A 23,857-nucleotide genomic window follows, 5' to 3' on the forward strand; every position below is an offset into this window, starting at 1 on the left:
CATTTTAATTTCATTTTGTGAAGCCAGCTCGGGCCAAGCCCTGACGCCCGCGAGAGGCTCAGAAACACCCGCTGAAAACCATAAACACTGGGGGAAAAACAGCCCCGTGGGCGCTTCGCTGCTGCTCTCTCTCAGTTCAAAAGCTTTTGGGTGAGGGCAGCAAGCAGAAACACTTTCTGCACAACCAACCCCCCACATGCACCTCCCGCCAGAAAGTCGCGTGGGAGAGTTTTCTAATACGCTCCTGGCTTCCTATCAATGATGGGGTGGATTCTGACACCCCCACAGCACACGCCAGCCCCAGGCAGGATGCTTCAAGCCCCGTTGCCACCAGCCAGTGAAGCGTTTGCCCCTTCCCAGTGGGACCAGATGCTGCCAGCCTGGCTCCTTTCCCAGGAAGGGGTCAGGGAGCAAGCAGGCCAAGCCTGGGAGAGGGGACATGGCAGGATTGGGGACATGCAGAGGGCCAGGCTGAGCCTGGCCACCCCCTGCCAGCACAGTGGCAGCCCAGAGAGGACAGGATGTCTGTCCGTCTGCAGCCTGAGGGGCATCGTCCCCTTGCACCAGTTGCACAACCAGCCCACACACCAGATGTCCCAGCAGTGAAGCAAAACAAACAAACAACAATTACAGCTCTCGGGTTTCCTCGTTTTGACTCGTTATGGTTTAATTTTGGAAACCTGGCTCTGGGTTGCAGCAAGTTTGCTTGTGGGAGAAAACCCACTCCCAGCCCAGCAGGCCTGGAGCCTCCTGCACTTAGGGCTTGAGTTTTAGGCCCATTTAAAAAAAAAAATAAATAAAAATAAATAGAAATGGGCAATACAGTTTTGCTGAAGACCATAGAACTCACAGCAAAAGTTATGGCCAAGTGAAGCCGCCTGCAAAGAGCTTTGGGGATGAGGGGGACAGGGGACCCTTACCCTGCACGGTGGGGTTGCGCACATGGGACGGCGTGTCGAGGATCTCCAGGGTCCACTCCCCTGCCGCCCGCTCCCCCCAGCAGTGGACAGTCATGAACTCCCAGCCCTTGAAGCCCTCATTGGAATGGTCAAACACTCTGCAACAGTAATGCCATGCACCAAGAGGTGTGACTTTGAATGTCTTATAAATCAGAAAAGGTAGATGGGTAATTAAGGATTTTAGGGATCTTTGCATGTGTCCACCCTTGCATGGAGCCCTCCTGTAGCCAAGACCCAAGCACAGAATCATAGAATGGTTTGGGTTGGAAGGGACCTTAAAGACCATCTAGACCATCCCTATGTGGGCAAGGACACCTCCCACTAGACCAGGTTGCTCAGAGCCCCATCCAACCTGGCCTTGAACACTTCCAAGGGTGGGGCACCCACAGCTTCTCTGGGCAACCTGAGCCAGTGTCCCACCACCCTCACAGTGAAGAATTTCTTCCTAATGTCTAACCTAAATCTACCCTCTTCCAGTTTAAAGCCATTACCTCTCATCCTATTCCTCCACACCCTTGTCCAAAATACCTCCTCAACTTTCTTGTGGGCCCTCTTCAGGCACTGGAAGGTGCTCCAAGGTCCCCCTGGAGCCTGTTCCAGGCTGAACAACCCCAAGCCTCTCAGCCTGTCTCCATAGCAGAGGTGCTCCAGCCCTCTGATCATCATCAGAATGACCACACCATCCCCCAAAAAGAAACCAAGCAAATCTGCAGCACACCCCTAAATGACACCGCTGCCCAGCAAAAGCACATGCTCCATCCACTCTTACCTCCTGCCGAGGAGCTGCGACCTGGTCCCTGCTGGAGAGATGAGGCTGATCTGGAGGTCTCCGCGGCGCGGGTGCGAGATGCTGAGCCGCACCACCACGTGCTCCAGGTACAGCACGTGCTGGTCGCGCTGCTCGGCGCAGGCGCTGCTGAGGGTGCTGGCGCGCAGCACGTGGTCTGCACGGATGTACCTGCCGGGGACAGGCACAGCATTGTGTTGGGGACAGCAGTGCTCCCTGGGTCCCAGCAGCCTGGATGCCCAGTTATATTTGAACCAGGTCTCCTACTGCTTCATGGCAAAAATTATCTCATCCCTCCATTGCAACACGGTGTCCTAGCTCAGGAATTTGCTGACTTGGTTTGATGGTAACGAGATGGGTTTGAACTGCCTCTAAGATCTGTGCCTCATGGGCTGCAAGGACGCTGCTGTCTTATAATTATCAGCACAACACTCCTCTTCGGGTTGTAATTAGTGTCTGTATCAGATAAATAGTTTCATGAACACACTTGGCTCCAAATTCATTCCTGCTTTGCATACGCCGAGTCTTTCCAAAGGAATTGCTTCTCCAATGAACAGCTCAATTTGCTCTACAGCCAGACAGTGGCAAACCAGGAGGGTCCATTTGGACAGATCCCTCACCCTACCTAGCGCAGACAGACCTACCAAGGATGAGAGGTGAACTTCAGCTGGTTTGAACCTGAAGCCAAATTCAAAGCAACTCCCAGGCACTGGAAATTTGGGAGCACTTGCAATAAAGCACCAGTTTTTGGTGTCTTCCATCAAGACGAGGTGTTTAGTGGAAGAGGGAGGAGAGCCCAACACATCTAGGACCCAATGGGCAAGTTGGTTTTGGTCTCTCACCATCAGCCCTGAAAAATTCCCTGCTGATCACACACTTGGGAAGCAAAAGCATGGAAAGGGCAAAAATAAATCAGCCACCATCAAATCTGGTCAAGGAGAGCCCTTGTGGAACCTTCACTGAGCCAAGTCAGAGGCACAGACCCCAGGTGGGCACTTCTGGGTCAATAAACAACCTTGGGGTGATAATGTGGGTCACTCTTGACTGTAAAATCCATGAACATCACCTTGCCTGCACATGAGCTTGTACCAGCAACCCTGTGTCTTCATTTTCCCTTCCAAATGCAGGGACAGCAGCTGAACCTTTGCATCACAAGAGCCAGATCCACCAAAGCTCCTTCCAAGTGGTCTCCCTGGGAGACCCCCCACAGCACTCACTTGGGCACCCTGTCCAGGCTTCCCACGCAGACGTGCTGGGGAGGGACTGACTTCCACTTCTTGGCTTCCACCACAATAGCATCTGCATCCACCAGACCAAAGCCATATAGATGGCTAACTGGAAAGAAAGAAGACTCAGAAACCCACTGCCTTCCAAGCAGCTCCTCCTCAGAGCTTGGTGGAGCATCGGGGAAGGCGTGGAGTTGATCCTGTTGGATACAAGGTGCTTCAACACATGGAGCTCATCATCCTGGCCAAGTTCCACCCCAAATCCACGTTAGTAGTGTGCAACACCCATTGTTGGGAGCAACCCACTGAAAGAAGAGGACAATGCTGCAGCTCAGGAGAGCTTCCACCAAGCAAGGCTTCCAAGCACCTCATCCCAAGCATTATCGCCCTCTTCTCCTTCCACTTAACAGCCCAATGGTAGGAAGCCCCGAGGCAGCTGAGAGGAGCCATCCAGGGCAAACACTCCCATGAGCAAAGCTCTGTGGATCTTTAATTTCCCCTTGTGGCCATTTTCCCCACATCCCCTCTGCCCCTCACCTTTATGTCCCGCGCCGTTGGTCTTCCAGTCCGACGCTCGCAAGTGCACTGGCCGCGAGGTTCTGACCAGCAGATGCTGGACATCCCTCCAGGTGAGCAGGGGGCTGCAACAACACGTGGCTCATGGGATGGCTCTGCTGCTCCCAGTCTTCCCAGCAGCAGCAGCTACTCCCATTGGGTTAAAAAGCTTCAAAAAAAACCTCTTTCCTGCTCCAAAAAGGCATGGATCGAAGACTTAAATGCTGATCTCCTGCCTGGAGGTTGGCCATCACTTGGCCAACAGCAGAGGGTGGTGCCCCAGGGAGGGATGCCACGAGCCCATGGGCGTTGCAGGATTTACTCCTGGCCCAGGGTGTTGAGCTCTGATGCTGAGGGGTATAACTGGAGCAAATCAGGAAGGTTTTCCTCATCTTCTTGTAGGAGATGGGGACTGAAGCACACCCTGAGGCAGGGCACCAGCAAACCTTTCCTTTGTAGGAATGACAGGGGAAAAAAAAAAAAAAACAACAGCTGAAAAAAACCCTGGGTTGCTCATTTAACTGAAAAAAATGAGACCCAAAGTATTTTCAGCCCCTCCAGGCTGGATTTATGTGAGGTTTGTGTGTTCAGGCCGCTGGACACTGAGCTCCATGTGCTCTTGAGCTCCCCCCAAGACCCCAGCCCAGGGATATCACTGAAGAATTTTCCACACTTTTCTTACAGTCGGTTCTTCAACATCTTGAGCTGGGATTTATATTGCTCTCGAGCAACAGTTAAGAAAAGAAATTCAATTTATTCCTTCTCGTCGTAATGGAGTTCCTGAGCACCAGGCTCTGGTAATGTTGCATTTTATGCCTCAGCTTAACAACTCAAAATTACATCTAAAGCTTTTTTGTAATGAAAACAGCATCTCTGGAAACAGGCTGACCTGACCTGGATGCTGGGATTCAACTGGAGGAGAGGGAATGGAGCCCACACTCTGGAATCACCATCCCCAGACACAAGAGCAGTGCTGTCCTGTGGCTTATTCCCACCTGATTTTTATTTCCACCCCATAAAAATAACAGCAAGGAGCTCATGAGAAGACATTCCATGGAGCAACATGGGGATGCCCAAGGGGTAAGCCTGGCCCCAGTCTGGGGCTGCTTGTGGCCTGGGAACCACAATGGGATCAGGATGGCATCAGGATGGGGATAAGAGGCAAAGAGCAGCTTGCTGAACTGGGGAGCATGTCACTGCAGGTCACACCGTGTGGGATTTTAACATAATGCAAAAGTAGCCCTTTTTCCCCCAGAAATGAAACACTCTCTGAAAATCATCACTTCTAGAGACATTTTCCATTTTCCGTGATGTTTTCTGACTTTTTTTTTTTTTCCCCAGGAAGTATTTATAAAAACTCCTGTTGGAGCTGGCTGTCAGCACTCTCAATGCACCAAATGGAAAGCCTGACTTATCTCACCAACCCCAACTTTTCAACACATGGCAACAAGTGAAGAATTAGCTCAGTAAAACACCTGCAGGGAGATTAGATGCAAAACAACACCACCAGATCAAACCTTGCCAAAAAAGGAGCAATTTAGAATAACTTTGCCCCGTTTTGAGTTGCTCCAGAGGGAAAAAAAAACAACACTTTTTTTTTTTTTCTTTCTGCTATGCTTGGAGCTAATAAATTTGGAAACATCCCCCCCAAGTGAGGTTACACTTACTTTGCCTCCAAAGCCAAGGCGATGATGCCGGCCACCATGGGGGCGGACACAGAGGTGCCGGTGTGGCTGTCAGTGCAGCGGTGCCGGAGGTCGGTGGTGACCTGCAGACACATTTGGCACATGAGAAAACACCCCTGCTTACATTTCCCTTTGCTCAAAGGTGTAAAAATTATTTGAAAGGAGGGGGAAAAACCCCAAAACCAGTCAATTTTGCTGTGGGGCAACTGAAGGAAAAGCTCTGGATGCAGCGGTGTGAGAAGGGCAGGGCTGGCATGATTACGGGTGCATGTTGAGCTGTGCCATGTTATACTCCTTCCTTAAAAGCTCCAGCTCCTGGTGTCAGGCAAGAATATTAATTTGCATGGAGGAAAAAGGGAAAAAAAAATAGAATAAAATCAATCATTTCCAGCTTTGTCATTTCAGGGCAGTGCAGAATGCTTGGGTACCAATAGCTTGGAGAGCAAGTGGGCAAAGAGATGCTCCATCGGTTACAGTTTGAAAAGTCTCCTGGATTTTGAGTTAATCTGGTGATTTTTGGAGAGGAGCAGGAACATGTCACACAGTTTCTCCCCGAGGTGCCCTTGGAAGCTGCTGTTTTGCCCAGAGATGCTCCAGCAGCCCTAGGCTGGTCCTGGCCTCAGCCATGCAAGTGCTCCTCAGTGCCATGAAAACAGCCCCAACAAGGCACTTGGATTCTGGAAATTAAACCTCGAGGGGCCAAACAAATCACTTCTGAGGAAATCACTTATGAGGAAAGGCTGAGGGAGCTGGGTCTCTTTAGTTTGGAGAAAAGGAGACTGAGGGGGGACCTCATCAATGTTTACAAATATGTAAAGGGTGAGTGTCAAGAGTTAAGCTTTTTTCAGTGAAGACCAGTGATAGGACAAGGAGTAATGGATACAAGTTGGAGCATAGGAGGTTTAAGATGAATATCAGGAAAAATTTTTTTACTGTAAGAGTGACAGAGCACTGGAACAGGCTGCCCAGAGAGGTTGTGGAGTCTCCTTCGCTGGAGACATTCAAAACCCGCCTGGACGCCTTCCTGTGTGATGTACTCTAGGTGACCCTGCTCTGGCAGGGGGGTTGGACTAGATGATCTTTCGAGGTCCCTTCCAACCCCTAGGATTCTATGATTCTATGAATTAAAAACAAACAAATGTATTGTAAAAAACACACTTTTTTGACAAAAAAAACCCTAATTTGAGTGAAAAACTCTCTCCCAGCTCAGGTAAGGCATCATGCTGGTAGGGGATGTTTTACTGCCTGAGGTTTGGGTGATGCACAAGGATAAAGGCAACAGGGGTGATGCAATGAAAGGCCTTGCTGGGATGAGACCACAGCAGCTGTTGGGACAGGGCAAATCCAGCCTGGGCTGCAAGGAAAACTAAGCTAATCCCCTCCTTTACATGCTTCCAGGCTGTTCCTGACTCCAAAAAGTCTCTGCTCCCCATTTAGAGTTGCCACATCCCTGCCAGACTCCTCCATCCTCCCTCTTTTTTCTCTTTCAGGCTAAAAATCCTCAAAATTCCCTTTTTTTCCTTTTAAGCAAGGGACAGCAAGCCAGCACATTGGGGGACAAGTAAATATTTGCACGGGTGTCTTTGCAAACCTCCAGCCCCTTTCATGCATTTACCAGGGAAAATGCCACATCCCTGAGCTCTTCCCAAGGAAAGGAGCAATTTTGGCCCCACCATTAAAAAAAAAAAACCCATGATGTTGGGGTGAAACTTACTATTTTCCGCTCGTAAAAAGCCCCACTACTGTAGGTCGTGGCAAGGGTGGAGGCACATTCCTCCAGGTACCAGGGCTTGTAGCCATTCTCAGTGGTGCTGCTGATGGAGATGGTGTAGATGCTGTTGGTGTAGCCATCACAGGAGCAGTAGTCGCCCTCCCTGCCGCCGTTCCCCGATGCCCAGACAAAAATGGAGCCCAAGCCCCTGCGGCCCTGCAGGCAGAGAGGGGACAGAGGGGGAGAGGAGGTGATTGAGCAGCCATCTGGGCATAGGAAGGATTAGGCAGGACCCCCTGGCACTGGGATGCTGGTGTGAAATCTGGGTCAGGAGGTCAAACCAATCATCGAATGGTTTGGGTTGGAAGGGAGCTTGAAGATCACCTAGTTCCAACCTCCCAGCATGGGCAGGGGCACCTCCCACTAGACCAGGTTGCTCTAAGCACCATCCAACCTGCCCTTGAAAACTTCCAGGAAGGGGCAGCAACAGTTCCTCTGAGCTACCTGAGCCAGTGTCCCACCACCCTCCCAGCAAAGAATGTCCTCCTAATATCTCATCTAAATAGGTTGGAAGAATGGCTCCCATCCTGCCCAGTGCTGAGCCTCCCCAGAGCAGCACCTACAAACATGGCCCTTGGCTCGGTCACCCCAGTTTGACAGGCAGAAATTCCCTGCAAGGATGGGAGAGCCTCTGGTGATGGGGAATCTTGGTATCTTCCATGGGGTCTCCTGGGGTAAAACACCTTGGGGGCTCAGAGCCCCTGGACAGGGCAATAAGAGCAGAACTTCCCAGAGCTGCAGGAAGAACCTGCAGGAAACCCCCCAAAACCCCAGTCTCACTCAAGATGAGCCCCCAAAGCTCCTTGTGAACCCAATCAAACCACCACAAACCTCCTCCCAGCTGATCTTTTAGGTTCCTTTAGTTTTTTTATTTTTTAATCCTGGCCTTTTCTCCCCACACCTTCTCCATCGCTTGGCAGGAACATCTGATAGGACTGTTCCCACTGGCTACAACCCACCAGGAACCGGGGGGGGTGGGAGGAGTGCACCAGGTGCCCAGACCTCCCCAGAGCCGGGGGAAAATCCCACCTGGCAGCAGCAGCCACGATGCCAATGAGGGGGCCCTTAATGAACCCAAGGGTGTGAAGCTACCCAAACCACTGCCAGGGTTATTCCCAGGGCACCCAGGAATCACCCAGCCGCCTGTGGGGATCCTCAAACAGGGTGTCATGGTCACAATGGAGGAATTTTTTATTATTATTTTTTTTGGTGACTCGAGGGGAGAATTTTGCAGGAAATGAAGTGGCTGGTTTGCTTCCCTGCCCTGTGAGGCAGGGCTCTCCAGGGAGGGCGGCTCGCTGCCGGGCTTGGCAGGCGATGGAAGCACAGAGCAGCCGTGGAGAAGCCCCGTCCTCCCCCTGACTGCTGCTGCCACAGAGAGATTTTCAGCTCTAGCCTGGGCAGATCTGGTGTTTACATCCCTCCCACTGCTCTGCAGCAGCTTCCTCTGCAAAAAAAAAAAAGATAATAATAATAAAAGAGCAGTTTTGCTCTGGAGGAATTCACTGGGATTTATCGTGGGTTTGAAGTGCTGGAGGGAGAGGGATGGTTTATTACCTGTCTCGCCCTCCTCCTGGGACAGGCTCTCTGGGCTGACCCTGCCTCTGGATACACGAGCTAAGTCAGGTTCTTCCCCTACTTTATGAAAGTTTTCATTATCTGGGCTGCCTCCCAGCCAAACCGGGTGGGTATTTCCCTAACAAAGATTAAATAGAGCTGTCTTGGAGCTCTGCAAGAAAAAGTGCAATTGCAAAGGGAATTGTTGCCCTGCCCTGCATCACAAAGAGCTCGTCCTAGCTTGCCAGCCCACCACGGCTGCTGCCGACACCTCCAGTCCTGCTTTCCAGGCTTTCCTGGATCTCCAAGGCACCAGCATCCCAGCCCACGTGCTCTGCGCTGGCAGCAACCGTCTGGCTCTCCAACACTAAAATAACACTATCTCTGAAGATGAGCCTTGCCAGACACAACTCAGGCTTTCCCAAGTTACTAATAGGAGGAGCAGAACCAGGCACCAACCACTGAAGCTGTGAGGAGACATAACCATGATTCCAATGGGGATCAGGAGACAGGGAGCCCAGCCCTCCCTTGCATCCTGCACCCCAAGCATCACGGCTACAGATGCTGCTGAATCTGGGTCCCAACCCACCACCCCGGGCAGGGCTGTACTGGAGGAAAGTGGGCTGGGAGCCAGCATGGCTGCATGAGGACACAAACAGGCACATAAACAACACCCCAGCAATGCACACCTAACACCTGACAGCATCTCCTGGCGGAGCAAGAGCTCATTGAGTATTCCAACTTCCTTATATTGGAAAAACCCAGTTTCCCTTTGCCCTCAAACAAGCAACTACCACGATTTCCACGAGCAGACCCCCGAACACCCAACTGCTTTATTTGCCACCCTCCTAAGCCAACACCAGCCTGGAAAGGGGCTTCTAGCTACTAGAAAACCTGAATCTGGGCATCATTTAAGCCAAAGATTCCTTCCCTGGCCAAGACTGGAGCTGATCCAGCTCATCCTGGCTTGGATGGAGATGCCCGGCACCTCCCCGCTCCTGCAGCACTGCCAGGGCTTGGGAGTTTGGCCAATGACAGTCCATGAGAGCCCAGGATAAATATCCCCTCATTAGCTCTGGAACTAATAAGGTGAGACTGAAGGAGTGAGAAACAAGATGATAAATCATCCCAGTGCAGTCCTATCGCTAATAGATAACCGTTACTTTAATGTTTCCATTAAAAACTCAATTTTAAGGATTTATAACTCAGTTACAGCTGTTTGCTTGGGCTAAAGGTGGTGGCTAACTCTGCTTGTGACTTTCCTCATAATTTAAGAAGTAATCAGCAATTAAGAGCTGCGCACACAGGATAGTGGGTGCCACAAATACAGGTAGCAGAGGGGAGACAGGGACAGGGGTGGCAGGGTCTGATGTCCCCTGGGAGACAGAAAAGAGCATCTCATGCCAGGCAAGAATCCGGCTGCTGCCCATTTGCTCCTGCATGGAAAAAAATAGGTCTAAAAAGCAGTTCGTTCCCTCTGTATTGACACGGTGTGAACTCCCTGGCACTTCAATGGACTCCTCGGCAGGCTCACTGCCTCGGCAGGAAACAAAATAAATAGTGGGAAAAACACTCCACCCTATTTTTAGATAAGCGGCTGCATCGCCCCAGCCCACGGCCGCCCAAGTCCTGGCGCTGCAGGGAGGGACAGGGACAGGGGGAGGCAGGGAGTGCAAATGGTGGAGGGGTCACAGCCCAGCCTGGGGCTGCCAGTGGCAGAATTCCAACCCCAAATTCACTGAAGCACCTGGGGGACATGAACTGCAGAGCCCCGAGCTGCTGCCACACTTAGCCACGGCACCCACCGAGCTGCCTAGAAAGGTAATTTTCCTGGATGTTTCTAGCCAATATGGGGCATTTTTAAAAAGCGCCCCAAAAATGAAGCAGCACAGGAAGGCCAGGGCATCCCCAGCAGGGATTGACAGCTCTCAATCCCAGGTGACACCCGCTGAAACCCTCTTGCTGGAGGACTTTAGGAACAATAATCTGAATTTCTCCTGCACCCTGTGGCTGGATCCTGCAGCAGGATCCTGCCCCACCGCCATGACAAAACCGCTTGCTACAAGTGGAAAACCAGAGAAATGCTTAATGTGATGGAGACCCTCGGGAGAGGGTAAAAGGGGCCTAGGGAGGATGAAGGAGATGGGTATGGAGATGGTTGGGGGTGGCTGCTTCCCTCTGCACTGGCACTGGGGGGACATTTTGAGGTGCCTAGTGTTGATCCCCCCCACCAAGAACTGCTTCGAATTTCTCATCCCGGCAGAGCTTCACAACTCAACCTGGGACCTGCCTGCCCTGCCAGATGCTCCCATCACCAGGCACCTCCCACGGCCACCAAATCCACCGCAGCTCTTAGGGACAACCCAGGGGGGAGCAGAAACAAAAACTATGAAAAATCAGATTATTCACCTTCCCCCCCGCCCCCCAGCCCTAGCGTTGGCATCGCCTCGGGGGGCCGAGCCGCCCATCCCCGCACCGGATTTTCCCCCAGCACATTCCCCACGGGGCAGGAGGAGGAGGGCGAGCGCGTCTGGGCGCTGTGAGATCCACACCTTTTTAATGCCATGCTCAAAAGCCTGTTTGGCCAATAGACCAGGTCCATCAACTGTCTTCCCATCATCATCTGGCCCCCAGCTCGCGCTGTAAATGTCAATGTAATCGGGTCTGATGCCAAGCGACTTCGCTTCAACAACATCTGTTACATCGCCATCTAACATACGAATGCCTAAAAGCACAAAAACATCAGACATTAGGGCTCAATGGCTTGGAGGAAAGTGCAAGGATTGCAGTCAAAGGGCTTTGTTAACAGCGGCACAAACCGCCCTGCTCAGGCGAGCCTGGAATCGCTTCAACCCGCAGCCCCACACGCTGATGAGCCCAGCAGCCAAAAGCCAGGCACCTATTTTTGGAAGTTTTCTGTTTTTCTGGCTTCATGGCAAGCAATGGAGGGGGGAGGATAAGATTTGCTTCCCCTTCAGTGGTGGGGACTGGGCAGTGGGAGCTCTGCTGCACTCCCTGGTGGCAAAATCCCCTTCACTAAAAGGCATTTTCTCGCCCTTTTCCTGAACTAACTCATTTCTCCACCTGGAAGATATTGGTGTTTCCCGAATGCTCACAGCCCCTTCCAGCTTCAAGCATGCTGGTGGGACAAAGCCGTTCCCCCAAAGGGGGACAACTGATACCATCCCTGAAAGCTGTCCCTGCCCAACTGATACCAGCAGTGCCTGCGAGAGGAAGAAGCCCTAGGAGAAGCCTCAGAAGCCCCCAGGAGAAGCCCTAGTGTCTGGTTTCCACAGCCAAAATCAGAGCCAGGAAATCAGGACCCCAGCCATGGTGGGATGACACCACTGCCTGGAACAACCTCACTCTTCCAGCTGGGAATGCGGCAGCAGTTTGCAGGCAGAACCCACCAGCTCTCACCCCAAAAGCTGCACATCCCCAGCCTCAAACTGCTGCAATACCAGGGTTACAACCTTCCCAACACCGATTACCCTTTCCCTGCTGGATTGTCCCCTCTGTACAGCAGGCAGAGGCTGCTGGCATCCCAAGGAGCTGCCCAGAAACAGCTCTCATGGGAAAGTTGCTGGAAATTTCAGCACCATATTTTCCTGACCAGGAAGAGCCCAGTTAATAAAAATGCATTTCCTTTTCCAAATGTATTTTCTCTTAAAGCAAACAAATGCAGGCAGATGTCACTGCAGCTGCAGCTGGGCTCTGGACACCAGTCAACTCAAATATATCTTTTTGACACTGTCAAAAACAAGCTTAGAAATGTAAAATGAGGGAACAGAACAGTTCCCAAAAACTTCTTTGCCATGTTAGCAAGAAAACATGAGGAGAAGGAGCAAAAAGCCGAGCCTGGTGTCAGAGCCGCACTCGGCTGCAGCATGGCAAGCAAAACCAGCTGAGGGATGGGGCTTTGTGCTGGCTAAATGCTCACCAGTGAGCTCAAAGTCAGGCCAAAACAGCCCAGAGTCAGCCCAAAGCCATAGTCAACCCATGATGCAGGAACCCCTCCACAGTTAAACAACAGGGAGCAGGAGCGAGCAGGGAAGGATGCTCCAAAATAAATGAGCTCTTTGGCACACAGGGAGCAATACCAGCCTTCAGAGTGAGCACTAGAGGAGAGGGGAAAGGAGGAGGAGGAGGGATGGCAGGAGCCCATTTTGTTTCTCGAGCAGCAATGTATTTTTTCCTGGAGCAAATGAAAAGCAACGCAAGAGCGCTGAAGAGCAGCCAGTAAAATTAGATGGTGGCTCTCCAAGTGTGACAAATAGCTTTCCCCAACAAGTTGTGCTCATTAATCGCTGCTTTATTTGTGTAATCCATCTAAAAATCACTCTCACTGCAGCTATAGCATGTTCTCCTCCACGATCCAAAACTTGATAAGGCTACGGACTTGACTTTTCCCCTTTTCCTGTTCCCACTGTGGGAAGCCCATAGCCTGGACCCTCTGCCTTGGTGTCTCCCCAGCACGTGACAAGGCACTTCTAAGGGAAGCAAATTCAAATGGGAGCCACTATCAAGTATACAAGTGCAAGTGACGATCGTCCCCATGGCTGCTGCAGAGATATGGGCTTCAAATGGAGCTTGAAGGCAATGACCTGATCCTGCAGGATGCAAAACAGCCTTATACCCCCCTGGGAGCTTTGTCTTGCTCTGCTGCTGCTTGGTGTGTCCTTGGAGCTGGGTTTAGAGGCAAGAAACCATCCCATGTGTCAGGAGGACAGAAGATGGGATAGGAGGACAAGCCACAGCCTTTAGAGCCCCTGTCATTCTCCCATTCACCCTCCCTAGGGTTATCTATTCCCTCAGGGACTTTTCCTGGCACAGGGAAGTGCTGATGGCCCTTGGCACCACTCCCATGCAGACCCAACCCTAACAAAAGCTGCTTCTTGCACAGACAGGATGAAGATGCCAATAGAAGGAGTCAAGCCCTGAGTTCACCCATGGGTGCTTGGACCTGTGGTCCCAGCATGGGGTGGTCAGAGGGGTACAGCTCCAGGCATTTGTGCCTTACACAGTCCCATGGGCCACATGGATGGGGTGACAAGCTTCTACACCCCCAACACCCCCATCTCCCTGGCAGTGCTGTACCAGCCTCCAACCCCAGTTAAGCTAATGGAAATGAGCTCTATGATGCTAATTACTAGCAGGATCCAATTTGGTGATAACGATTCATTTGCTTCACACACATTGTGTCATTTGAGAGATCATGCAAAGGTCCCCCCACAGTATGCAGCCCTGGACCCCCACCTCCTTGGGTATTTTTGGGGTCCTCCAAGACCCCCTCCACCTCCAAGAAGCTCATCTGCAGACAATTAACCTCACAAACAATGGATGTCAGCTCAGAAGCTAAACCAGCACCACCAACCACAGCAAATATGGCCACCTCAAAAAGTACAGTCCCCCCGCCCCAAGAGCAGCCATGGGCTTTTGGGGACCATGTCCACTCACATGCATCTTCACCGTACAGATATAGCCCAAGCAGAAACTTCCCACCCCAAAACACACAGAGCTGGATTCCCCTGGTGTACCTTTTATCACCCATCCTCCCTCCTGGGCTCCCTACAGCCAGGGGCACCAAGGGGGAGACTCCTGGCAATATCTTTGGGAGAACCATCCCACCACCCACCCAGGGAGTCCATCAGTGTGGGCAGGGCGGCGTGGCCCCTGGGGCTGGTGAAGGGCTGGGGACTGGTGGGGCAGGCACCAGACTCACCTCCGATGCGGGCGTTGTAGGCGATGCCCACGATGCAGTACGAGTTGTTGGCGGCCGCTGCCACCTCCCCCGCGCAGCGAGTGCCATGTCTGCAAAGAGAACCCCCTGTCAGCTGGTGTCCCGTGGGGAAGGACCCCTCCAGCCACCCCCACCCAGAAACCAGCCTTGAGGCAGGAGCAGTGGAAGAAAGAGCCCCAAGAGCTGCAGAGTCCTTATCCAAAACCCAGAGCATGAGCGGGAGGGGGTAGAGGAAACCAATGCAGAAAAGCTCTTTGCATCTTGCAGCTAAATGCAGTCTGCTTTTTGCATCTTGAGCTTAGATGCAATTGATTAGTTGTGTCTTGCACCTAAACTCAATTTGTTCTTTGCATCTTACCCCTAAACACAACTTGCTCTTGGCTTTTTGCACAGAGATGCAACCTGCTCTTCTCACTCCCGTTTCCTTTACACACATGCCACCACATACCTGCCCCAATTTCACTGAAGTCCAGAAAGTGTCCAAGTCGTGGCATCTAAGCTGCCCAGCCTGACTCAAGTAGTTTAGTCCCCCACCATGGCAAAGACACCCCCGGTGCTGTTATTCCATAGGTTCATTAGCAATTATCCTGGTTGTCACGGGCTGGATTTGCATCAAATCCAATGACTCTGTGCAAAGCCCATCCAGTAGCATACTCTGCAGTGGTGGGGATGGGGGAGAAGAGCTGGAAGACACCCCGGGGGGGGACCCCCAGTCCCAGGGACCCCCATGCACCCCAGCCCCATGGCAATTGGCATCACGTACTTATTCTCGTTGCTGGCATCGTAGCGCGGAGTCGGGTCGTGGTCGTTTCCATTGACGTCATAGCTGGCGAGAGGGTCCTGAAAACATGTGGCAGATGTTAGGTTTGAGTCACCAGCACCGTGAGGGACAAAGTGGCCTCAGCAGCAGCATGGTCCTGCTCCCCCCGCAGCCAGCCTGGTGGCCGATGGAGCTGAACCAGGCAGAAAATACCATTTCCCCCTTATTTTTCTGACTCAGGATTTTGTTTATTATTTGCTCAGGATAAATAGTTTTGGGCTGCAGCTCAGAATGATTCCCAAGGGAAACATCCAACTACCGTGGGGACAGCTCCTCTGAATCCCAAATCCTGCTGGGTCTGTCCCCACCCCCTCTCCACTACTGCTACTGGGGTTTTGAGTAGGGGCTCAGCGGGTTCCTGCAGGTTTTTGGCTCTGCCCTGGCGAGCTGGAGGGAGGTGGCCACTTCCCAGGCAGCTGCAAAGGGAGTTTCCCCCCAAACCCTCTTGTCTAAAAAACTCATTTCCTTCTTAAAAACATCTAGAGTTTGTTTAAAAATAAGATGTTTTCTTCTAATCTGCCAATGCACAGAGTTAAGCTGTGTTTATACACTGGTTTATTCTCCATAAACCGATGCACTGTGAGGACCAGCCCCAGCCCATCCACCCCCAGCCCACCCATCCCCCAGCTCACATAGTTTTGCAGGAGGTCAGGGTGGTTTCTTTCTATGCCGTCATCAAGGATGGTGACCACCACGTTCCTGCCGCTGTAGCCCCTCTGCCAGGCTGCCAGGACGTTCATCTCTGACCTGCAGCGACTGCTTTTATTGCTGCAGTGCTACAGGGAGGGGAGAAACCCCATTTCAGCCCAGCTAAGCCAGCAGCCAGGCTGGGAGCCCATTTAATCAACCAGAAAAATACATTTACATCCCATCCCCTGCCATATAACTCATAGGTTTGTTAGAACTCCACTCCATTGATCAAAGCCATCCAGCAGCAGTTAATCCAGGCAGCACTATCTCCCTATCACTCTTTTCCTCTCCCCTTCCAAACGCTGCGGGCTCGTTGGGTTTTGAAGCCCTCGTTTCCTTTCTGTGCTTAATTTTCAATGAATTTCCCTGTCATGCCCAGATCGATGCAGCAGGAGGGAGAACAATGACAGGGCAAAGAGATGGCTGCAGCTCTTGGGAGGGCAAAAGGCACAGGCGCTGCAGCCACAGTGCTCCCAAGCCTCTACTGTGCAGCCTGGAATGAGGAGCTGCTCGTGATGGTGAAACACTTCAAACCAGACTCTGCTGGGTATTAATTTACCATTTTTAAATCCTACTGCCAAACACATTTGTTGATATTCAGGTGTTTCATTACTGGCCAGGCTGAGCAAGGACTGATGACGCGTTGGGTTAAAAATAAATCGACCCCCCTGCCCGGAGCGGCGGGTTCCTCGCGGGGCGGCAGAGGGGAGATACCCACCAGGTACCACATGTTGGGCCACACGGGGTCGTTGAAGGGCAGGGCGTGTGGCTCACCTCGGGCCTGCCTCTTCACCCGCCGCTTCACCTCCTGCTGCTGCAGCCAGTCCACCTGCAACGAGAGCTGGGGGTCAGCATCACCCACAGGCACAGAGCCCGGCATGGACCACAGGCATCGCCCACCAAAACGGGATGCAGGAGCAATGCAGAAGCAATGCAAACTGCAGCTTAGACCCATCCCAGCATCCTATAGAATTGTTTTAGTTGGAAAACACCTTTGAGATCATCAAGTCCAACAAGTAACCCAGCACTGCCAAGGCCACCACTAAAGCATGTCCCTCAGCTCCACATCTACATGGCTTTGAATTCTCTCCAGGGATGGTGACTCCACCACTATCCTGGGCAGCGTGTGCCAGGGCCTGACAACCCTTTGGGGAAAGAAATGGTTTCTAAAATCCAATCTAAATGTGCCCTGGCACAATATGAGCCCCTTTCCTCATCTTACCACTGCTGCTCCTCATGAGACCTGTGCTCCAGACCCTTCCCCAGCTCTGTTGCCCTTTTCTGGACATGCTCCAGCTCCTGAATGTTCTTCTTGTCACAAGGGGCTCAAAACTGAATTCAAGATTTGAGGTACATCCTCCCAGCGCCCACATCACCACCCCACACTCCAGCAACCCTTCCTGGCTCCTTTGGAAGGGCTGCCGTGGAGACAACAGTGCTATTTGAAGGAAATTAAGGACGGATAGACAGATGGACTAGGCAAAGCTCAGCTCTTTGTGGCCTGTGAGCCAGGGCCCAGATTCCTCTCCCAGTCCAGCAAAACCCTTGAGCACAAATAACATGGCCTCCAAGCACATGCCTAAACCAACCCCTGCCTTAGCAAAGCATGAACTGAAGTCCTGCCAGACACAAACCACACATTTAAGTGTTTAGGCAGAATATTGGAAAGACTCAGGTGCTTGACTTCATTTAGGGGGCTGGTCCTTCTCCTCTGGTCAGGAGGCAGCAGCAGCTGAGCCCTGAGACCTCACCACCCAGCTCCAGGGCTGCTCATCCTTCCAAGTCCTGATAAAACAATAAAATTGGGGGGGGGGGGGGCGGAGTGTTTCCCCAAAGCACAACACGTTTCCCAAAAATATTGGGCAACCACACACAGCCATGGCAGGTCTCGGGACAATGCAGTTGGCTCCAGGGAGGTGCTTTTGGCACCAGCTGCGGGCAAGGTGGCCTCAGGGCTGACTGCTCTGACATTTGTTTGTTTTTCATCAGAGCATGACACATGAAGAGATCAAATGGGAAATGAGCCGGAAAAGGCCGGGATTGGGAAACACTGGTGTTTGCCCACGCCACTGTGGCAGGAGCTGCCAAAGGTGCCTGCCTGGGAGCAGCCACATCCCACCCCTGGTGAACATTTCACTGCCCAGACCCTTTATTGCCCACACAAAAGGGCTTTCCTGCCTTCAGCAGGGAGATAAAAACCAGGTTGAATAAAAAGTTATAAAAACAATTTCTAGACCAAAGCTTTATGGCAGCAGCCGATGAGCTGGGAGGGCTCCATGTCATATCCCTCCTCACCAGACACTTCCTTCCCAATAGCTCAGGGTCTTTTGGAAAGGACAGAGCTGCTCATGGGGACATCTATGTTCTTGTGACTTTATGTGTAAACTGGTGGCTGATCTGAGCTCCTCTCACATGGTTTCCACTTCCTGACTCTGATGCCCAGCACTGGAGGTGGATGGGGAGCTGTCTGGACCAGAAACCTGGCAGCTTCCAGCCTAGGGCTTGGGTGTTAAATGTCTATATTTTAAAAGAAACAAAACCTGCTGAAAGGAAAAGCATACCTGTATCTCATAGAAAAATGAGTTTCCATGCTGCCTTTGCTGAAGACAGCACACTGCTTTGCTTATACCATGGTGGATTTAAGAATTGGAAGCAAAAAATGCAACTTCATGGTCTAGTTTAAAAAAAAAAAAAATTAAAAATAGAGGATATGGCCTAATTACCCAGCTTTAAAGCAGCACTTCTTGTCACCCATGATGACACAGCCCAAGCCACAGCTATCACCACTCCCTGTGGCTTTGCTGGATGCAGGAATGACAGGAAGATGTGGGATTTCACAGGGTTTTGCCAGGATCTGCGGTGCCTCATGCGGACTTCTTCATCTTAAAGCTGCTCCTGATCAACTCCAGCACTGCAAGACCAGGGATCAATGGAGAAGTCTTGCATGGATGCAGAGAAATCAGCAGTTTAAGGGCACTGATTTCATGGGAGGTTTGCTAAATCCGTGCCGCTGGCATGAGAAAACAACAAGCGAGCAAGAAGGAGCCCCGGGCATCCCTGCAACAATTCCTGTGGCTTGTGAAACTCAGATCAACTTCCATCCCTCATCCAGGGTAGAGGAAAAAGCTTCTCAGAAACTTTTTTTTAAAAAGTCTTTTTTGTTCTTAGAAATGGTCAAAACTGTTACAACACAGTCCTGAGCCCAATGGAGTCCCAGCTCTATCCCTGCAAACCCTAATTAGGAATAAGAAGGTGACCCTGAGTGGCATCAAAGGACCCTGAAAGCAATCTGTGGTTTGAGTGGGAAGGAACCTTTAAAGGTCACCTAGTCCAATCCCCCTGCAGTGAGCAGGGACATCTCCAACCAGATCACATTGCTCAGAGCCCTGTCCAACAGGGACCAGAACCCTGGGTCTCCCCTTCCCCAGCCACCCGCACCCTTGGGATAAAGGGCTTGGCCACAGTTCTCTTGCCAGGACCTGGCCCTCCTGCCACCATCCCCCAGAGCAAACTGATAAATAACAGTGCTAGAAACAATAGTCCCTGGAAGGCAGGAACCACCCAACATCTGCAAATGATTGGATTTGCTGGTTCTTCAGGATTGCTGCAAGATTTCCTATTCCATCTTGTGTTCCCTCCTGCCTCCTGGTGATGTTTTCCTGTGCTGATGTTTTCCTGCATCCCAGGTGCCAAGCGGGTGCCTCCAAATGACAAGACATCTCCAAAATGATTTGCAAATGTGCAGAGGAGAGAAGTCATGCCAAGAGGTCTTGAACTCCAAGTTGTAAGTGATAACAAACGATTAGGACAACAGGAGCTAATTGCTGTAGCTTGCAGTCAGCAGAACAAGGTGATGTAAATGTTAACAAGACAAAAAGGCAATTGATTTGTTTTTCACTGTAACTAGACATTTAAATTGAGACATTTCAATTGTGAACAGCTTTAAATTAGAGCCCAGCACACGTCCAGGGCACCCATATGCCCTTTGCTGAGGTTTTCATTCATGTGCCTCAAATGTTCTCCCAGACCCTGTCCAAATACTGAACAGCAAGTCTCCCTGGAAAGCTGGCTGGAGAGACGCAGACGGGATGTGTTCTGCTGAGTGGGTTGGAAATGTGTTGGGAAAAAGCATCCCTAGGGTGGCAGGGAGTGGCACAAGCACCAGCAGGTCACAGCAGCATAGGTACCATCACCACAATAGCTTTTTGTGCATTATTTTCCCCCTTTCCCACAAAATCTAGCCCCTTCCCAATCATTCACCCTTTCCCTGATCTGAAGAGCAGCATCTTGCTGGGCACAGGTGGAGCTGAGAGAGGAGAAAAGCCAAGCAGAACCACATCCCTTCCCTGCCACCCCAAGCCCAGCTCCCCCAGGTCCCTGCTGTCCCTTCTTCCCTTCTTTCCCTCCTCCCTCTCCGTGACTTTTCAATTCAGCTGAGCTGAAAATCCCTTTGGATGCTTGCTCTAGGAAAAAGCAATGCAAAGCTATTGCCAAGGATTTCACACATAGCAACCATTGAGGCAGCAAGTGTTGTGGCAACTGGATCAACACCCCAAGCATGCAACAGCCTTTCTATCCTGGAAAGCTTTTTCTTTTTCCCCCCCTTTTTCTTCCTCCTGGCTTTCAGCAGATGTTAGTGTTTAGTCACTTCGAAGGATTTTATCACCGATCAACGTCCCTGTGTCCAGTGAGTCACAGGGCTGCAGGTCCAGGGGAACAGGTCACGATGCTTGTGCTCATGCTTGACCCACACCAAGCCCAACAGGTCCCTCCAGGGGGAAGCAGGGACTCCCCCATGGAGGCTGGGGGACCCCCACCTGCCCAGCCCCATACCTTGGGGTCCATGCGGAGGAAGTTGTGCGGTCCTCGGCTGCTCAGCGTCGAGCGCTTAAACGTCTTGCTGTGGTGGAAGTGGTAGTAGTTTTCTAAGCTCCCAATCTGCAAAAAAAGAGAGGTTTTTGGGTTTTAAAATGAAGTTTTCCTGTGGTTTCCCCCCACCTCAGTGCTGGCAGCATCCTGCACCCCAAATGCCTCTCTCACACAAAGGTGTGACGAGAGGACACAGGATGCTGGCACTCACCACTGTGGCAAACAGCGCTGGTGGCTGGACACTGCACCGGCACAACGGAGCTTGGAAAACATCTTTTGATGACTTTTCACCCATTAAATGCATCTTTACAAACTGCCTTCCATCAGCTCCCAAGCAGAACTAATGAGCTCAAAAATGAGCTCAGCAGCTGCGGCGGAGCCGAGGGAGCTGTGCCTCATCCTGCTGCTTTTCCCCACCCGACGCTTCGGCTTCGCCCCGGCAGTGAGAACAGCCCCATAAGGAGAGGGGAGTGAGATCCCTGTTAGCCCTGGGATGCTCCTGGGAAGCAGAGGATATAAAAGTGCTTAGCCTGGAGTCAGGGATAGCAGCAAGAAGAGTCAAAATGAAAAATAACTGCGAACAAACCATCCATCCCTCCCCCAAAGGAGGTGTAACAGCCCCAGCCTGGCTTCTCCCTCCAGCACCGAGTGCAGTCTGGGAGTGAAGGGGAGCTGGAAAAGGCAGCCCCACTGGCTCCTGGCAGCTTGGGGAAGCCCCACACTTTTAAAAGTTTATGCCCTTTTTCTTTTTTCTTGCACAGAGCTGAAGTGTTTGCAGGAAGCCACCCTGCTGGCCATGCCACCCTGCCAAGCCCCAGGGGGCTCTGCTGCCTCCAGCCCTCTGATCCCCGCAGCTGGAGATGCTGCAACTCCTCTTTTTCCATCCCAAAAGCACAGGCAAAGTCTCAGGACTATGCAACAGCCTGCAGCTCCCAGGTCACACAGTCTGGGTTCAAACTGAATCTCTGCTATAAATTCCCTATTTCCCGAGGTTGCTTTATCTTTCCCCAAAAAACCTGCCCCATGGCCAGGAGCCAAATGCTGCAGGGAGCCTGTGGCAACCCAGGAGCTGGAGTGACATTCCTGGGGGTGACATTCCTGAGGCCACATGTGACCCAGGGGCCAGGGCAACATCCCTGAGGCTAGACCAGGGCTGGCTGCAACGGGACAGGGGGCAGCAAACAGGTTTGTCCAGCCAGATGCCAAAGCAGATGCCAACTACTTACATCTTTATCACACTTAATACCTTGAGATGTGCCGGTGCCTTTTACGAGCATTAAATATTTAATTAGCTTTGCTCTGCCTTTCATGCCAGAACGTTATTTCCACGACCTTCCTGCCGTTAGGGTTGATTCTTGTCATTTGTTTCCACTCAAGTTCATTGAACCTGCCCCCCCACTGCCTTTTTCTTTGCATTACAGCTGTGCATTTTCTTTAACATCTACATGAAAAGTGATTCTTCACCACAATCGACATTTGGCTTTTGAAATCCATTCCTCAAATCCACTCGTACTTCAGAAGGGGAAGGAGGGTGCTCCAACCTCCCCCTATTTTAGGGAAACCTTGTATGAGGCCACCTTGCCTCTTGCTCACTCTGCCTGGAAATCCCAAACCAAACAAGCATCAGCTAAAGCCCTTCTGCTCCCCACCAGAGCAGGCATGGGGCTTTTTGGAAATAAACATGAAATTACTGTGTGCTGCAAATCAGCAAAAGGATGAGGATGGAGACAACCCCCTCCCAGGTTCTGGGGATACACAGTGAGAGCAGCAGGAAAAGCACCCTGTGCCTCAGATTCTTTATCCTTCTAGGATTCATGGAAGGAAAAATAAAGAAATCCTTCTTATGCTGGGAGCCAGCCCCTCTCTGAGCAGAGGCTGGCGACCTCCAGAGACCCCATCCCACCTAAGGTATTCTATGGAGAAAAATGTCAAAACTCCAATTTTTTACATGGAAAAGCATTTGCTCTACTCCTTGAGCTCCATCAGCTCAGTGAGGGCTCTGCAATGCAACCTCTGGGGATGAGAGATGCCCAAGAGAGTTGGGGTTTCTCCTGCATACAGCACAAGCCCACAGCCCTGTGGCCAGAGCAATGGGGACACTGGAAAACCCAGAGGAGCACCCCAAGAGGCACATAGCAGAATGAAGCTGATGCTTTCTGCCTAGACAAGCAAGCACAGCCATGAGCTCCTGACCAGCCAGAAGACAGCTGCCCACGCTGAAAGGTCCCAGCTCCACCACAGAGGAGACAGCCCAGGTTGTCAGTTATAAAACCCACCCACCCGAAGCCCAGGAGACCATGCCAAGCAGCTCCAGACACACTTGTTCCCTCCCCAAACACATTAACAACTATCAACCTTCATTTTTGTGGACATTTAACTCCTATCAAGACTGTGCAGGGAAGGTTCTCATTTCCATCAGGATCAATTTTAATTTTCCCAATTGACTCACAGTTTTGGGCTGAAGTTTCAGAGGAAGCTTGAGAATTTTTTTTAGACAAATTGAACATATACATCAAAAAAAATGAGGTGGTTTTCTTCTCCCCTGTTAACTGAGGCAGACAAAGGTCTGGCTGGTGGTGCCCAGCTGAGCAGGGCTGCTGGTGGAGCAAGCCAGAAGCAACATGAATGTGTTTTGCACCCTGTAATGCCATGGTCACCATGCTGAGGGCCAGTGAGACTGCTTCCAAAATACCAAACAGTTGCGAGCTTCAAAGCCAAACAGGGAAGAGTTTGAAGCTGAAGGAGCTGCTCATGGCCCTGATGGAACCCAGGTGGTTAGAGAGATGTGGAGATGCAAGGTGAAAGGATGAGAAGCAACAAGTTGTAAGGGGAGAAATCCTAACCGGGTATGCAGAGAGTAATTCTTTGTGTAGGGTGGCAACAGATGGGACTGGGGAGGTGGTGGGTCTCCAAGGATATCAGTCCTTGGAGAGCTTCAAGTCTCACTCTGTGCAACCTTGAAGTTCATTGGGGAGGTTGGACCAGAGCCCTCCAGAGGTTCTTGCCAACAGGAGTAACTCTAAAAATATGGTCCTTAATAGTGTTGAAAAGAGGTGCAATCACAAGGGGTTTGGCCACCTTCTGATCCCCTTTCCCACTGGTGAAAAGAGCTTTCCAGCCTTCAGGAATGTTGCTCTCAGAGGGTCATAACTGGATTCAGCCTAGTAAGGACCAAACCTAGAGCTGTGAAGACATTTT

At 51.4% G+C, this 23,857-nt stretch overlaps 1 protein-coding gene across 2 annotated transcripts in view; it reads right to left on the reverse strand.

Annotated features, from left to right (window-relative positions):
• Window positions 1-23,857, reverse strand: part of PCSK6 (proprotein convertase subtilisin/kexin type 6) — a 35,738-nt gene that overhangs the window by 9,194 nt on the left and 2,687 nt on the right. The window contains exons 2-13 of one of the 2 annotated variants that reach the window (XM_051628586.1): window positions 20,624-20,728; window positions 16,509-16,619; window positions 15,733-15,876; window positions 15,044-15,120; window positions 14,263-14,351; window positions 11,093-11,265; window positions 6,927-7,139; window positions 5,195-5,295; window positions 3,510-3,613; window positions 2,964-3,081; window positions 1,729-1,917; window positions 921-1,057 (exon numbers count right to left, since the gene is read on the reverse strand). In XM_051628586.1, the coding sequence (XP_051484546.1) occupies window positions 921-1,057; window positions 1,729-1,917; window positions 2,964-3,081; window positions 3,510-3,613; window positions 5,195-5,295; window positions 6,927-7,139; window positions 11,093-11,265; window positions 14,263-14,351; window positions 15,044-15,120; window positions 15,733-15,876; window positions 16,509-16,619; window positions 20,624-20,728 (1,561 nt within the window). Of the gene's footprint in view, window positions 1-920; window positions 1,058-1,728; window positions 1,918-2,963; window positions 3,082-3,509; window positions 3,614-5,194; window positions 5,296-6,926; window positions 7,140-11,092; window positions 11,266-14,262; window positions 14,352-15,043; window positions 15,121-15,732; window positions 15,877-16,508; window positions 16,620-20,623; window positions 20,729-23,857 lie in introns of those variants that run through there. The other variant, XM_051628587.1, reaches the window with a different exon arrangement.

Source organism: Apus apus, chromosome 10 (genome assembly GCF_020740795.1).
Source record: "Apus apus isolate bApuApu2 chromosome 10, bApuApu2.pri.cur, whole genome shotgun sequence".
NCBI classification, from domain to species: Eukaryota; Metazoa; Chordata; class Aves; order Apodiformes; family Apodidae; genus Apus; species Apus apus.